Genomic DNA, 16,542 nt, shown 5'->3' on the forward strand with positions numbered 1-16,542 from the left:
TCCCACTCCTGTTTACTGGCTCTGGCATTCCTTACGTGAGCCACTTTAATTCACTGACCTGGCAGAAAGCTGTCCAATTCTTTTGCTGGGTTAATGAATTAGAGCAGCTCTTGGAGGGATCCAGCAAATGCTGTTGTTGCAAGGTAAGCGTATGGAGAGCATGGCCAGAAGCCGAGAGCAGTTGTCAGCTCTCTGCATCCCCTGGTATTCTACCTGCAGAGGGAAGATTAATCATCTGCTGAACTAAAAAAGCTTGCTTGATAGTAAATGCAATGCACTTAATACTGCGAGCTGATTATTCAACTTGTTTCTCTTGTTAATGTCAGAGGGAAGAATCTGTATGTCTGTATAAATTATGGAATGCAGCTGGAGATACGGAAGTAGAGGAATAAGTTTATGTAAATTATTTTGCGTGAAAATGGCAGGTGCTGTTGCCTTGATGTTACGTTGTCATGAACCAATATAAAGCATTATTTAATTACAGAGCGTCGTGCCTCGGCTTCTTGATGTGCTGTCATACTGGAACATACTTAACTCATCCACTATACCATAAAGGGATCTCAACTTTCCAGTTTCTCAAAGGAGACGCATCTGTGGTGGGAGACTCATATGTGTCATGTTCAAAACCAAGGCAGGGAAGGTGCTTGGTCGTCTGGCTGTGCCCTGTACATCTAGCAAGACTTTAGATAGACGGGAGCCAACGGCACCAAGGATTCCTCAACTGGCTTTTGCAACACATGGATGATGTTATAATGATGACTTTCCCTTGGGTATTTCTTGCCTAGACTGAGATTGCAGAATTTTCCTCTGTAATTACTTTTTATCCCTTTAGTAATTAAAGCAATTGCTCATGTGAGGTATTTCAGGTGAAGAATATGTTTAATGAATATCCTCAGTTATTTTCTGATACTGCTGAGCAGGTGGACACAAGGAAGAGCTAGCTTCAAATAAGTAGTTGGCTGCTGATTGTTTGGCCACCTCAGCCTAGAAATTGCTGTCTTGAGGTTGCAAACCCTGACATTTAACATCAGGAGTTTTCTTTGAATATGAGGCAGATTATTTTATTATTCTGAGTACGAGGCAGATTATTGTCAGCACTTGCAGACTTGTGTCTAGTGAGGCAGTTTTAAAATGAGAAATGGGAAATAAATCAGCACATATCATTATGTTAGAGTATACAGCTGTGGTACTTCTGTGTATCTTTCAAAGGTTGTAGCAGATCTAGCAGTAGTACAGGGAAGGATAATAGTGATGATGAAAGGAATGTAGCAGGTTCTTTATGAAAAGAAGTGAAATCTTCACTTACAAAAAGAGCTGACAGGAGTGAAGGCATATGACAAGCACACAGAATATTGGATGGTAAGGGAACTAAAATAGGGAACTTTCCCATTTTCACTTACTAGGATGCACACAGGAAATAACGGGGTGCCATGTATGAAAAAAAAAAAAGCAGGTTTTATTACTTGGGTTTTTTTTCATATAATGAAGAACTTGTCATTGCAACTCTTATCCACAGCGTGCTTTGCAAGTTGTGGCATCAGCTGGCTTAGTTTGCTGGAGAAAAACCAGTGAACATTTACCCTGTTCTTGCATTCTTCCACAGATTTGGCTGCTGTTAGAAAGAAGATAATGGGCTGGATGGATCTAAAGTCTGTCACTGTGTGGCTGTTCTTCTGCCACTGTCAATGGAACGGTCCAGGGCGGACTACTAGCTGGGGAAATCTTGCTGTTTCTTTCACCTTGTAAGGGCATCCTTTTGTGAGGAATGGGCTGGAACTGCTGACAAAGGGTTTGGCTGTGACAAGCAGAGCAGGCTTTTTGGGGGGCTCCATTTCACCACTTCATTGAAAGGTGGGGGGGAAAAAAAAAGTGAAAAGCACTATAGAATCCCATTAGAAATATACACCTTTAGATTGAAAGTGTTACCTGACAAATCAGAGATGTACAAGAGAGATAGCAAAGTTTCCTGTGTGCTTTCCTATGTTAGGTTTGTATTCTGTGAGGTATGTTTTTAATGAGGAAAGTGAACAAAATGACTTAAGCTTCAGTGTGTCTGAAAATAGGTAACTAACAATTGAAAAAATATGCCCTGAATTCATCTGGCTGTACTGAAAATAGTAAAAAAATCTTGCAGAAGTAATTTGGTATGTCCTTAGCATTTTTTGTCTGTTTTTTTGGCATACAGAGTACTTTGGATAATAGTTAATTGTGCCTGTAAGTAGCCCAAACATTTTTTTTTTTTAATATAACGCTGCTGGCATCTCTGAAAAATCAAGTACATGGATATAATTGTAAAACTATATTTACTGCTGTTGAAAGATGATGATTAGCCTTGTGGTCTTGTGTCTGCTAAATGAGTTTTTTAAGCAGCCAGAGTTCCCATGGCCTTTGCTCTTGGATGTGTAGGACCTCAGTCTGACTTGAGTAGAGTGTGCTGGGGCAGGAAAGTGATCTTGTGTCTGGAGCCTAATTCTTCACTCGTTTTTCCACCAGACCTGCTCAGTGGACATCTGTTCATTGGTGGGTGACTGGTTGTTTTGACACAGGTTCTTCACTAGAAGTTACAGAGAGTTTTCCACATTATCTGCGCTCTGCTTCACAATGGGAAGATTGCCTTCTGCCACTTGTAGCTTTCAGTCCTTGTCTCCACAGTTCTTCAAGCTCTTGATCCAAACAAGGTTGGATGTGTGGGTTTGGGTTTTTTTGAATTCAAGATTGGTCTAGGAACAGTGGAGTGAGCACAGTCTGTCTCCCAGATTTTGTAAGCCACCCAAATCCCCTTTTAAATATAGTTATTAGTTACAGTTTGTATTTTGTAAATATTTTCTTTGCAGTGATTTATAGCTCTTAACCTCCTCATTATGATTCACAGCATTTTGGACTGCCTGCTTCTTGGGGGAGAGAACGAGGGGTTGTTTTTTGTTTGTCTCTAACTTGGACCTGAAGCGGTTCCAGTTGTAGAAGCAAGTGGGAGATGTAAACAGAATGTTCTGGGTATTAATAATCTCTGTGCTGGCCTGTCACACTGGTGCTTGTCTAGTTTGCTGGGGAGGTAGCCCTCTGTCTAGCCATGCAGATGGAGATCTGCTTGGAGCTCAGGTGGTGCTGGAGCCCCAGCCTCCCTGCTGCTGCGGAGAAATCCCCAGCATTTAAATGATCACCACCTGGGTTAGGACAGAGGAGTCCAGCTGAGAGGCGGGAAGATGCCCCCAAACCTTTCAGAACACCCTCATGTTGCCAGGTGTCCTCCTCCCCTTTTGCATGAGCACACGCACGTGTATATCTGTGCTTCTCTTTGCAGCTGCCTCTTCTTGCGTAGCGTTTCCTTACTGCTGGTGGGTGTAAGGGAGGAGCTGACATGGGGGCACAGGCAGCAAGTAGTTAAAAGTAAAGCACATGCTGCTGGTGTCCTGAGCTCTGATGTGTTTCTCAGTGACCTTGAGCAGAGCTCAAAGCTTGCGTGTGCAGGCATGAATGACATTATCACCTGCATCAGTATATGTTACACGGACTGTGCTGAGGAGGTACGGTGAATGCAATACAGCTCCTAAATGCGAGATCTCTGCCACAGCATGTCTCTGTGTTGCCTGATGACAGGCATTGAACGTGTGTTAGCTCCCTTCCGAGCTGAATCACTGTCTATAGCAAAGGGAGAGGTCCATTTCTTCACTGTGAAGTGTTGACATGAGGCCAGAAGGAGATTAAACTCCGTATGGGGAAGGAGTCAAGGTGGGGAGTGGGTGCTTGGTGAAATGTGGGCTTTTGTAGTCTGGCTTGGTCAGAGTAGCACTGTTGCCAGCATCTGTTATGTGCTGCCTTAGAACAGACTCCAGTTCCTTCCTTTCATCTCCTTCCTAGTGAATTAAGCCAAGGAATAACTATAAAAGGAAAAAAAGAAATATCTGAGGACACTGTTTCTTTCATTTATGTTGTAGCTGAATGTGTGGCAGTAGTCATATGTATTGAGTTAATGTTATAGTGGTGGAAAGTTCAAATCCTACCTTAGGACCATGGGACCATAGAGATGAGGGAGCTACAGCATCCAGAGAGACAAGGTATTTAATGTTAAACTTCCACTGAAAAATCAGGATATGTGAAAGCCTGAAAAGCATTTGGGGACTCTCAGTGTAGTTAAAAAGGTAAAGGACCAAAATCCCCTGTTCCTTATATTGTTTTTCCTCTTTGAAGCATTTGTCTTGCTGTACACATCTCACATACTGCAAAATGACACTGCCATATGCAGGACCAGCTGTGAGTGCTTTTGGGTGGGCCACTCTACATGATACATCACAGCCTTGGTAAGAAAGGAGTTCTGCCCTTTGCCTAGGAACAAATGGATGGGAGAGGAGTGCAGACAACATTCTGGCTTCCTCCTCTGTGGAAACAGCAGATCCAGTCCTGTGCAACCTGTATTTAAATTTAAAGACTAAAACATTTTTGTCATCACCATTCAAGATCTGTGCGTTTCCTCATTCACACAGCAGAAGATGCACTTTGTCCATGGGTGTTTGGTCACTTGCCAAATCCATGCAAAGCCATAGAAAACATGGGATTTGGCGAATTGCACTAGCAGGGCTCCAAAGTGGATTGTAGATATCCCCTTTAGCAGGAGTGTTGGTGTTTTTTGGGAGTTACTTTGAAGAACTCACTTGCAGGTGTTGTATACAGTGATGATAGATAGGCTACTCCTGTGTTTTGTCCTTCTTGGACAGATTTGCCCTGAGGAGCAAAGCACTCTGGTGGAGCGATAAAAAAACCCCCACTAAATAGCATGGTCTGATTTAATCGCAGGCCAGCTGCATTGATTGTTCCCCTAGGGTGCACTCTCTGTATGTTTGGAGAACCTTTTTGTCATGGGGTTGAGAGCAGGAGAAGAGGGGAGATGGTGGGGGTGGGTGGAGACAGCTTTTGGATAAGAGCAAATGGAAGTTTCTGAGGTTGTTCCTAGACATTTTATGTTTGTGGGATGGATGAATCTTAGCCAAATAAAAATTCTTCATTCTGCCAGGCTTCACCTAAGACTCACACAGCTATGGGAAGTAGAGATACTCGCCAGGGCAGTATCTTCATTCTTCCTGCCACAGCTTAATTTGTGTTAACCAGATCAAACATGTTTTGTGCTGCTGAATGCGCAACCCTCCCAAAATGAGATGGAAAGCTGCCACTGCTTTGCTCAGCATGACAAGACCCCAGTGCTTACTGTTTCCTTGCCTTATCTTTATATTTACTTGCTTTATAACCAATGTGCAAGTTCAAGGTCATGTCTGTAAGTGATATTTCTGGGCAGAAGACACTCTCTTAATGTTGCCGGTTGAGCTTATCTGTGGAGATGATTCCAAATGTACATGAAGTGTTGTATATTGAGTGATGTGCAGATCAGCCTAGCAAGTACATTCAGTGGTTGGGGAGATGTTGTGGGCAACTCCCCTCAGATTTTTTTCATCTTTGATACACAAATCACATGTTTAAAATGGGGGGAAAAAAGGGCCCAAACCAATAAAAAACTCACCCCTACTGTTCCATCTTTAAGGCCTATGTGTGTACTTGAAAATGCCTTAAAAAAGACTGACTCTAGCAATTGCACAGTCCTTGCCTTCTTGTAGAACTTTTTACTTGATGAGTTTAGATGCCAACCTGACTTCTGCCTTAAGAGTTGAAATGACACTTAAAAGTGCATCACACAGGTAGTCAAAGCATGACTCTTAGGAGACTGAGCAAGCAGCAGGAGATAGTGAGGGGGTGGGTGCTCTTTGAATACCTTGGCCTGTCAGTGCATGTGCTTGGAAAGGGACAGAGCAATAAAACCGACCAAATTGTAGTCTGCTTTGTTCTGTAGCTCTGAGGTTTTGAGGTCGTTTGTGACTAAAGTGTGAAGAATGCCATTTTTCCATCAAGCCATTTTGGAAAGAGGCCTTGCCGTTATATTTAGTGCTGTGCTCAAATTTTACCCCTTTTCAGTCTAAGCCCACACAAGTGGGCAGTTATCTCTGCGGGGCATTAGGTCTCTCGTCTGGCACACAGGTCCCCCTTATTCCTCTGCCTGCATGCTGTACTTTTTCTGTGAACAAGAACTCCTGGCCTACTCTTTGGCCTTGCTTTGCAATGCCAGACAATGCTTGAGAATGGTGGAACAAATACCTTTTTTAGCTATGGAACTAGTAGCAGAAAGTAGCACTTGAAATTTTTTATAAATCTTGCGGTGATGATGATGACTGTTTTCTCTTCCTGGGCTCACTTAAATGTATGAGAAAAGTTAATCAAAGACATCCATAATCTGTTCATACATGGATATTACCATTTAATTATAGATCTTCTTTTGGGGTAATGTTTCTCTGAAGGGAGCTTGGCAGAGCAGATGCCGTTTTGCTTGGGGATGCACGTCTGGTATTGGCCCAGTGAAGAGCTGCCACTTCAGCTGTGGGATTTTGATGATTGTATGAACATCCTGCCACATGAGATTAGAGTGGCGGTACTACCTCCCAGCTTCAGGATATGAAAGATCCGCCTCTTCATTAGAGCTTTCATATGGTGGCAGCTGAAGTGAGGAAGAACAGGCTAAAAGAGAGAAGCAATTTAAGAAAACCAAAGACAACTCTACTAAGCTGATAGGTGATACGAGGGGAGGGAGGCTGAGATCTCATTACTGTTTACTCATGGAAAGGGAGGGGAAGAACAACAAATCAATTGTTAAGGGCTGCTGGCTTTATCAAAATAATTGCCAAGTGCTAGATAGTGCAATTACAAGTGTAGTGCTAATACCTAAAAAGAGGTAGACATGGCATGTGGGAGGAATTGTGGTTTCTACTCATGCACGTGCTTTTGTCTCTCTGATTTCAGCAGACAGAAGGAGGGGCACAGACAGATGGACAGCAATCACAGACGCAGAGCAGCGAGAATACTGAGAGCAAATCCACTCCAAAACGACTTCATGTGTCTAACATTCCCTTCCGCTTCCGAGATCCTGACCTTCGGCAGATGTTTGGGGTAAGTTATCGCTGCCTTTTAAGGCATGGCAGATTCTCCTTTCCCACAGGTGGGACACCTGGTGCTGGTGTACTTATGTGAATGAAAAACCTGTCCCCCTCAATTTAGTCAGCACACTGTAAAATGATTGCAGGACTAGGACAATTGGTAGCATTTAACTTGGCTGGTAAATACACATGAGAACTGTAACAGTGTTCTTCCTATCAAGTTGTTAATAGAATCATAGAATGGTTTGGATTGGAAGGGACTTCAAAGATCATCTAATTGCAACATCTCTGCTATAGGCAGGGACATCTTTCACTGGACCAGATTGCTCAGAGCTCCATCCAACCTGGCCTTAAACAGCTCCAGGCATGGGGCATCCGCAGCTTCTCTGGGCAGCAATGTTCAGTGTAACCTAACAATTGGTTTGGGGGAAAAAGCCGACCAACATACCCAAAACAAAACTTCACCTTCTTTCTGAGTAAAGACTTGGATTAAACATTGACTTAATGTATCCCTTGCAAAGGACTGTTTTTCAGTTGCATAGAAACTTGATGAAATATTTATGTCCTTCTCCGTGATCCATTTCTGCGATGAAAAATTGCTGCAAGGTATTTACCACCTAGCAATTGCATGTGGAAAAGCTAGTGCACGTCAGATGGTATTTTACATTGTGTATGATATACATTCTGTTTCTTTTGACCAAATAGTTTGTCTTCCCTAATCCTTGTATGCTATTCATGATTCTCAATTTACAAGCTCTTCAAGGAAGAGTTTGTTTACGTGAGTATAGGTGGTGACTCATTCCATGTGAACACAGAGATAAATGTTATAGATGCTTCATGACCTAACCCTGAGGTGAGGTTATCTATATATCATCATCATCATCAGGAGTATTGGACTTGTTGATATGATTACAATATAATCCTTGGTTGATGGCATGTTTTACAGTCTTAAAAAATATTTCTGATTAGTTTTTAAGTTAACAACCTGTTTAAGATACAGTCCAGAGAATTCAAGTCAGAAAAGACCAAAGCTAGAGTTCCTCTTGTCACTTTAGGCTTTGAGTGTGTACCTTGGTCCTAGCTGCATATCCAGCTGCTCCTCCAGATTCTGCAGTATTCCTATTTCAGTTGTTGTATCTCCTGAGCCATCTCTGTGGGTGTACATGCGTGTGTATACACACACTCACACGCAGAGTAGTGTTGCAATATTGTAAATATGTCAAATTCATGGACTTCAAACTCAGACTCCTATAAATTAGAGAAGAATTGGGCTTATTTGTTCATAGCATGGACAGTACAAAGCGAACAAAACATGCAGAAATGTTAAAAATTTCACTGATGGTCTTAACAAGAGCCCCAGTTGCTATATATTGTGAGAGATCTCTGCTCCTTGCTCTTGAAACTTTTTGTGTCCATAAGAAACTATTTTGCGGATGAGGCCAAATGGAGAGGAGTGGTCAAAATGCAAGAAGGCAAGGCTGCTATTCAGTGGGACCTGGCCAGACTGGAGAAATGGGCTGAGGGAAATCTTAAGATACTTGGCAAAACTGAATTTCAGGCTTTCCATTTGAGAGGGAATAACCCCTGCAGCAGTATGGGCTGGTTGTCTAGGGAGATGCCCTGCAGTAAAAGATGTGGGATGCTGATGGACAGCCACTTGAACATGAGCAGCAGTGTGCCCTCGATGCAAAGGGGCGCGGATGGCACCCTGGACCTTGTTAGTGAGTAGCCAGCAGGCCCAGGGAAGGGATCCTTTCCCTGTCTCCAGGAGTTGTTGGACTGCATCTGGAAAACTCTGTCCAGTGGGGGATCTCCAGTGCAAGAAATGCACTTCATCTAAATGAAATACTGCAGGAAGCCTAGTGGGCACCACTGAGATGATCAGGAGGCTGCAGAACTTGGCACGTGAGCAGAGTCTGAGGTCTGGGCTTTTGCAACTTTGAGAATAAAAGGGCAGAGGAGGGCTATTTTTGTTGTCTGCAACTACCTGATCAGAGGATACAGAAAAGATGTATCCAGATTATTTTTGATGGTATCTGATGATGAGACAAAGACAACAATCACAAGTTAGAACATAGGAAGTAGAATCATAGAATATCCTGAGTTGCAAGGGACCCACTAGGAATCACACCATATGCCTAAGAGTGTTGTCCAAATGCTTCTTGAACTCTGGTAGGCTTGGTGCTGTGACCACTTCCCTGGTAAGCTTGTTCCCATGTCCAACCACACTCTAATTGAAGAACCTTTTCCTGATATCTAACCTAAACCTCCCCTGACACAGCTTCATGCAGTTCTCTCAGGTCCTGTCATTGGTCACCACAGAAAAGAGATTTGTGCCAAACCTTCCACTTCCCCTTGTGAGGAAGTTGTAGATTGCTATGAGATCTCCTCTCGGTCTCCTCTTGTCCAGGCCAAACAAACCAAGTGCCCTCAGCTGCTCCTTATACGGCTTCCGCTCAAGGCCTTTCACCATCTTTGTTTCCCTCCTTTGGACACCCTCCAACAGCTTAATATCTTTCTTATATTGCAGTGCCCAAAACTGCACACGATATTCAAGCTGAGATCTCACCAGTGCAGAGCAGAGCGGGACAATCCCCTCCCTCGACCAACTGACGATGCTTTGCCTGATGCCCCCCAGGACAGGGTTGGCCCTCCTGGCTACCAGGGCACTGCTGTCTCATGTTCAACTTGCCATTACCAGGACCCCCAGGTCCCTTTCTGTGGCACCACTTTCCAGCACCTCATTCTGCAGTCTGCATGAACATCCAGGGTTGCCCTATCCCAGTGCAGAATCTGGCACTTGTCTTTCTTTAACTTTGTATAGTTGTTGATTGTCCAGCCCTGTAATTTGTCTAGGTCTCTCTGCAGGGCCTCTCTGCCTTTGATATATCAATTAGATATCAGGAAAATTTTGTTTTTACTGTGAAGATGCTTAAATAATGGAAAATGTTGCCCAGGAAGATTGTGGAAGCTCTATCCTTGAAGGTGTGTGCCTTCACTGACACAACCTGGCCAACCAGATCTTCTTAGACCTGCTGTGAGCAAGGGTCACATTAAACAACCTCTGGACTTTATTGCCAGCCAAAACAGTGAGTCTGTGATTCTGTTGCAAGAGGATTGGGTTTGCTTCCGTGTTGTTCATACCTTAGATTGTCACACTTTTGCCATCTGTTGGAATGTTTTCATAATGAAACTCATCTCCTGGCAATCTGTGATTGCTGAATATTCTCAGTCGCCTGCTCTGCTTTTGTGGTTTTTTAGCTTGCTTTTTGCTGTTGCAGGGCTGTGTGGTAGGCAGTTCCATCCGGTTTGGATAAATGGTTGCTGAAATCACAGACAGTTCTTGGACCACCTGCTACAATCTGTATTTATCACGTCCTGCTCTCTGCTACTGCTGCTCCCCTCTCCTGGGAGCTGCATCGCTTACATAAATCACTTACATGTTGCTGTCCCTTCTCCTGGGACTGGCACTTGGCTTGACAACTAGCCCTTTTCACACTCCTTCACCTTGATGCTCCTCCTCCGTGTGCTCCTGGTATGGGAGACATGGATGAGATGGAAATGCCAAGGACATCCCTATCCTAGTGACTCTTGCCTCTGCTTTACAGATTGGAAGACCCAGGCAATTTAAATGAACTGCTGTCCTAAGTAGTGATTTGTAGAAAATGCAGCCTAATTACTTGCCTTAAGATTTCCTGTCCTTTTTTTGGGCCCATATGGTACCCTTGTTGTACATGGAAGGGATAAGGAAATAGCACTATGTGTTCTTCAAGTTATTTTTGTTTGTTTATTTTTTTCTCTAAACATAATCTCAAGCTCCAGCACGGTGATGTGATTTTAACTTGGGTAAATGATATATTTCTTGTAAAACCTTTTGCTAGTTCACCTGACCCTTCATCTTCTGGGGCATAAAAACTCCCATGTGCCATTTTTCGGTAACAGAGAACTTTGCTACTTTGCCAAGGAAATAATGATCCTTGTGCATCTTCCTTTTTCTTTCAGTGCTGCTTCTCTTAGCATGCTCATAGCCTCAAGCAGGAGAGCAATTCTCTCTAAATCCTGCTTGCTCCTATTTCTTTTTCAGGATCAGGATGCTTTCCTTTGGGTGACTCACTGAAACCTACCCTTTCTCCTAACGGGGACTCATGGTTGTGTGAGTCTTGAGCTGTGACTAGCCTGTAACCCCCGTCTTCTCCCTCTCCCTTCTGTGTGTCAGGTCACATCTCTTCAACGTCATATCTGAGAGACTCAAAATCCTTGCCTGGAGTGTTTTTCCCAAGCTACTGTACAAAGAGAGGAATTGGGTAGACAGTGAAGCTGTGGAGGAAGAAATAAATGTGATGGTAGGGAGGGAGTAAAGAAGTCCCCTCAAGGATGCAACAGCATGCGAGAGGTCAGCCCAGCCCTGAGGCGCAGAAACTATCTAATGCTTTTGTCCAGACTTGAGTAGAGGGGGACTTCAGACGTGTTGTCCCATATGTGATTAAATGGATATTACATAATGCTCTCTGAACTTGCACGATTTGTGAGAGGGGCAAACATAAGGATTTCTGAACAAATTCAAATTATTTGGTTTCCAACCATTTTTCAGCAATTACGTGTTTCTAACGGGTCCCTGAAATATCCTCAGGATAGGAGCAAACATTTCCATATGCATCTTATAGGGAGGCAAATAAAATGGCCTGCTTAGAACAGGTAATATTTGCTTGACATTTCATGAGGCCATTAAAAAGACTTCCAGAAAGCTTCTGGAAGGAATAGGTCATTTTTTAATGCCCACAGTTCTGCACCCACTGTGGAATAAATCAATAGTTGACCTTGTTCTAGCAGATAAAGAAGAGTTAATAGCCGACCTGAAATCCCACCGTTGCCTAGGTACCAGTGATTGTTATTTGTCTGTATTTGCTTTGTGCAAACAGAATATGGCATCAGGCAGTAATGTAAGGAGCTTTAGAAGAGTCTGTTTCTTGGACATTAAACAATTGGCAGGATAACTGTCCGGGAAGGTATCTTTAAAAGCAAAGTGTTAATGGAAGCTGTAAAGTATTCAGCAGCATCATACTGATGGCCAAAAAGGCATGATTCCACAGTTAGGGTATTTGTACCTTATCTGCTTTTCTATATGATTTATAACAAAGGAGGATGAGACAGTGCTCACTAATATTTTAAAAATAGCAGATCTAGATAAGGTACATCCAAAGATAATGACCAAAGCAAGGAGATGGATTATTCATGAATACTAGTTTTTAGCCAGTTCTTATAAACTAGGAGGAGTTGCAGGAGGCCGGAAGACTGCCAACCAGAATTTACTGTTGAAAAAATCTGAAAGGAGTGACTCAAAGAGCTACTAACTAACTATCTGTATGTTGATCCAAGATAAAAATAACTTTGGAAAGTTTTAAAAAAACCCATTAGAATCTGAAGAAATATGTTAGTATCTATTCAGCATGACTTTGTAATATACATCTTTGCAGACAAATAAATACTGTTTCGTTTATTTTGACAAGATTGTACAAAGCAATATTGGTATAATTAAACACTGCTCAACCAATTGAATTTGTCCAAGTGACCAATTTTTAAGAAAAATTGTACTTATCTCAAGCACAGCACACATTAGAGGGATTAAAAACCTCTTTAATGACAGATAATAAAAAAGTAGTAGTTACTGGGGAGACATCTGTGATCAAGACTGTTTCTAGTGTCAGTTTCCCTGGGAATCTGTTTCCGTCTCTGTTCTGTTCAGTATCTGTATCAACCCATGGAGACAGTACTATTAAAACCTTGCCAGTAAGGTTTGCAGTTAAAAAAATATTTGAGGAGGAGGAAAGAGAAAGATAAGGTTACTGTTAGAGAATGAGTTGAAATGCCTGGTTGACTGATGATAAATCCAACAAAAACGTGTTTGATGCATCTCAGTGCAGAGCACTGACTATATGGGAACCGGTCTGTGCTCGTAGAATGGAAAGCCTTCTTTGGAAAATACTGATTTGGAAGAGTACTAGTGATCGTTGAAGATGGTTGCTTCAATAATTCAAAGGGAGTTATCAGGTTGAAGGAAGGCTGTGATCTAGCTCATGTTCAAAGTTGAAAAGACTGTGACTACATAATTTTACTCAGGTCTAAGATCAGTTTAAGACCAAAAGAAAAAACCAACTAGGGCTTGAAAGATGAGTGATTTTTTTTTTTTTTTAATTGTGTAAGGTGTTAGGTACATTATTTACTCAGCTTATTAAAAAGAGAGGTTGGGAGATGACAAGTCTGTCCTATAGAGGTGCTTATGTATGGATGATACCTACTAACGGGTTTAGATCTTGTTTACAGTCACAATAAGATTTTCCAGTTGGAAGCTGAGATTTAACACAATTACCCTTGAAATAAGAGCAAAATTCATTAAATAGTCATTTGGACTAATTTAAGCAGTGGAACAAGTTAGCAGGGAGAAGAAGAGTTGCTATCAGTGTTAAAAACAAATTAGCAACCTTTTAAAAATCTTACTATCATTAGACATTCTTTGGCTAGTGTGTGTAAGGACTCTGACATGATGGTAGTAATCTTCTCCTTAACTTCTGATAGGTTGTCCCCTTCTTTTCTGGACTATGTATGCAGAAGAAAAGCTCATGTTTCCCTCAGTGTGTTTCAGCTTTGTGCTATGATCGTGTCTGTGCTTGTACCTTATTCCTGAGAGCTTCGGCCCTTCCCTCTCATGCTTCAAGAAGCAGTTCTCCTCCCAGTATAAAATTAGCTGGCATAGTCTCATTGTTTCTGGACTTCAGAGTAGGATGGACTTAGGAGTCTCCTGGTGAAGATGGAGGCTGGGTTGGACAGCGTGCATGATAAAGATTCTTCTGTTCTCAAGCTGAATCTTGAATTGCCTCTACAAAAACAAGTAAAGTGGATTGTTTTGGTAGTTTTTATGGGTGTCTGTGCACTAAATCTTTATCTGTTGTGAGAGCAACAGTATGAGGAGGACTTTGTAATATACATCTTTGCAGACAAATACTGTTTCGTATTTGTCAGAATATACACTTAAGCAAAGAGCATTTTACCATAGTAAGATAAAAATAAGGACTATGCTGATGATGTTTGCAGATGAAGGTGGGTTAGCACTGTACAGGGTGTGAATTTTCTCAGGCTTTGGCTTCAGATGGAGACATTAGCTTTTTTAAAGCATGCTTACTGCATGGCTACTACTTGTAGACTTTACTGCTTCTGATGGGAAGCATCATCAGCCCAGCTGATAAAGGGGTTTTGTGCATTATCAGCTACGGCAGTAATAACCCATAGATGTTTTCCATGAAGGTGACTATTCTGTCACATTTAATAACTTTCAGTTTATGAATTTATTAATAACATCATTTATTACAGGTGACAGAATGGTAGCTACTTTTTTTTTATTTATTTTCCTTTGGATGTTAAGGCAGGTAATCTTATAATTTTCCTTCTCTAAGCATAATTCATATCTCTATGGCGAGGTTCTTTATAATGTAAGTTTGTGGTAGACCACTTCTTTGTAGGACCCAAGCATTGCAGCTCTGCAAGCTCGGATATTTTTGGAAGCTCTTGTAGCCCTCAGATCTTGGCCTCTGAGGAAACATTTTGTCACTTTGCACTTCCTAAAATAACTCAGTGGATATAATTTCTCATCCAACTTCATTCTGGTGTCAAGAGTGCAAAACACCTCCATGAGCCTATAGTTCGAGGCTAAAGCAATAACAAGTTAGACTACAGCTCTTTGTCACCAAGAATTCAATAGAATTTTAAATCTGTATTTACCAGTAAATAAATTAAAATACACAAGTAATTCATGATACACAAGTATTGGTGATGGTAGAAAACTACTCATTATGGGTTAAGGCATATAGGTGAATAATATGATAGACCAAGAAGCTCTGACCTGCAGGTGTTCACGCACTGAAACCTGAAATACAGCAGTAGGAAAGTTGCAGAAAGGGACTCTGCTTTCCTAGTGGATTGGACATCTGAAGAGGAAATCCTGTCTTCTGGATATCAAGATATATTTTAAGTTTTTCATCTGCTAATAGTATTGGCCACCAATTGCATGTAACAAGTCCTATGTGTCAGTATTGGAAGACAAATATTCTGGCACAAGGTGGCCTCTGTGACTTTTCTTGTTTCCAAGCTCTTTCTTCGATGAGAGTGAGCCCCAACCCTGTCACATGGCAGGACTTTGTTCCTGCTGATGTTGGTTAGAGTTACAAGAGGCGCTGCTGTTTATACTGATGTGTTTCACTTGTGCATTTCCTGAAACCACCTTTTGCTAAGGACTTGTGTACTCAGTGTTGTTTGAACATCGTGCTTTGGCTGCACGGCCGCGGCAGGGACCACGGTGCTTCTTGCGCAGGGGTGCTTGTCACTGCAGCTGTCAGCAGCTCTTGTACTGTCAGTCTTGCTCTGCAAAAGCATATCTGCTGTGGAAACTTCTGTACTAACTTTCTGGTGGAAGGCAGCAATGACTGGATCGTACATACTTGTCTGAGATTTGTTTAGGTTTTCATGTGAGTTACTAGGAGAGTCTGCAGCGAGACTGGGCTGAACGTCATTTAGTAAATAGTGCCGTGCTGTGGCTGGATTTAAGTGTGTAAAAGGCCTGGGTAAAATTACATGGAGTTAACTTTTGTTAACCCAGTTTCATATGGACTCAGTCTACATGCTAAGTCCTCTCAAACTGATTTTTAAATGTGTGCTACTTTTGTGGGCATGGGTCCAAGTACCTTTGCTGTGGCAGCAGTACCAGGTACACTGCAGTCAGACCTCTGGGGAACGGCACAAGGCAGCAGTAAGGAGCTGGAAGTGTACAGCTGGAAGCTGGATGATGTTAAGATTTCTGGATGGTACCCTCCAGTACTCTTCACCCCTGTCTCAGTGTTTCATGTGAAAATCTTTTATTTGTGAGTCAGAGGATAAGAAATGACTGAGAAGCTGTATTCCTTGTCACCTTTTTTTTTTTCTTTTTACTGGGATGTCTGTGGTCTGTAAATCCTGTGAAAAATCTGTGCTCTTTGTGTGGCTTCTTGTTAAAAATCTGGTTTCTTAGAAAATGTGTGTTTTGCTGGGCAACAGGTCAACCCAAATAAGGGCTGCTTGGTGCTTGCTTATTATCTGTTCAGCTGGTAAACTGTGGTAGTGCTTTGGTTTATAAATGCTCCATGCTTCCATCTTCCTGTCAATGCAAAACATACTGGTGTAGCTTGGCTGAACAGGGTTGGCCCCACTGTTTGAAGACATGTGACTCAGCTTTGCGTGAGGAAGTTCGTGTACTGATAACAGCGTAGCTCTGGCAGACCCCATGCTGCCATAATTAAGCACTGACTAATACAGGCTAGGATGGAGCCAGCTGTGCTCAGCTGAAAGTATATCCCATGGAACTGGGAGCTAGGGAAAGGACACTCTCTGCAGCATGGACCTATTCTGCTTATGAAATGCTCTTGCTCATGCATCTGAAGCTTGAGGACCTGAAACAGTTTCCTGCATGGGGGGGTTGGTTTACTGGCTGTTTTGAATTTTGACCATCTTTAAGAATGGATTGTTTGACACCTTTGAAATTTAGATA

At 42.2% G+C, this 16,542-nt stretch overlaps 1 protein-coding gene across 7 annotated transcripts in view; it reads left to right on the plus strand.

Moving 5' to 3' along the window:
• The window catches only part of RBFOX2 (RNA binding fox-1 homolog 2), a 173,552-nt gene that overhangs the window by 115,030 nt on the left and 41,980 nt on the right, over nucleotides 1-16,542 (plus strand). For 6 of the 7 annotated variants that reach the window (XR_004357380.1, XR_004357377.1, XR_004357379.1 and 3 more), the window contains one exon: nucleotides 6,838-6,984. Coding sequence is in view for 3 of the 7 variants with exons in the window: in XM_032689497.1 (XP_032545388.1) it covers nucleotides 6,838-6,984 (147 nt within the window). In the remaining 4 variants the exon portion in view is untranslated. The remainder of the gene's footprint in view (nucleotides 1-6,837; nucleotides 6,985-16,542) is intronic. The other variant, XM_032689499.1, reaches the window with a different exon arrangement.

Source organism: Chiroxiphia lanceolata, chromosome 5 (genome assembly GCF_009829145.1).
Source record: "Chiroxiphia lanceolata isolate bChiLan1 chromosome 5, bChiLan1.pri, whole genome shotgun sequence".
Classification (NCBI taxonomy): domain Eukaryota; kingdom Metazoa; phylum Chordata; class Aves; order Passeriformes; family Pipridae; genus Chiroxiphia; species Chiroxiphia lanceolata.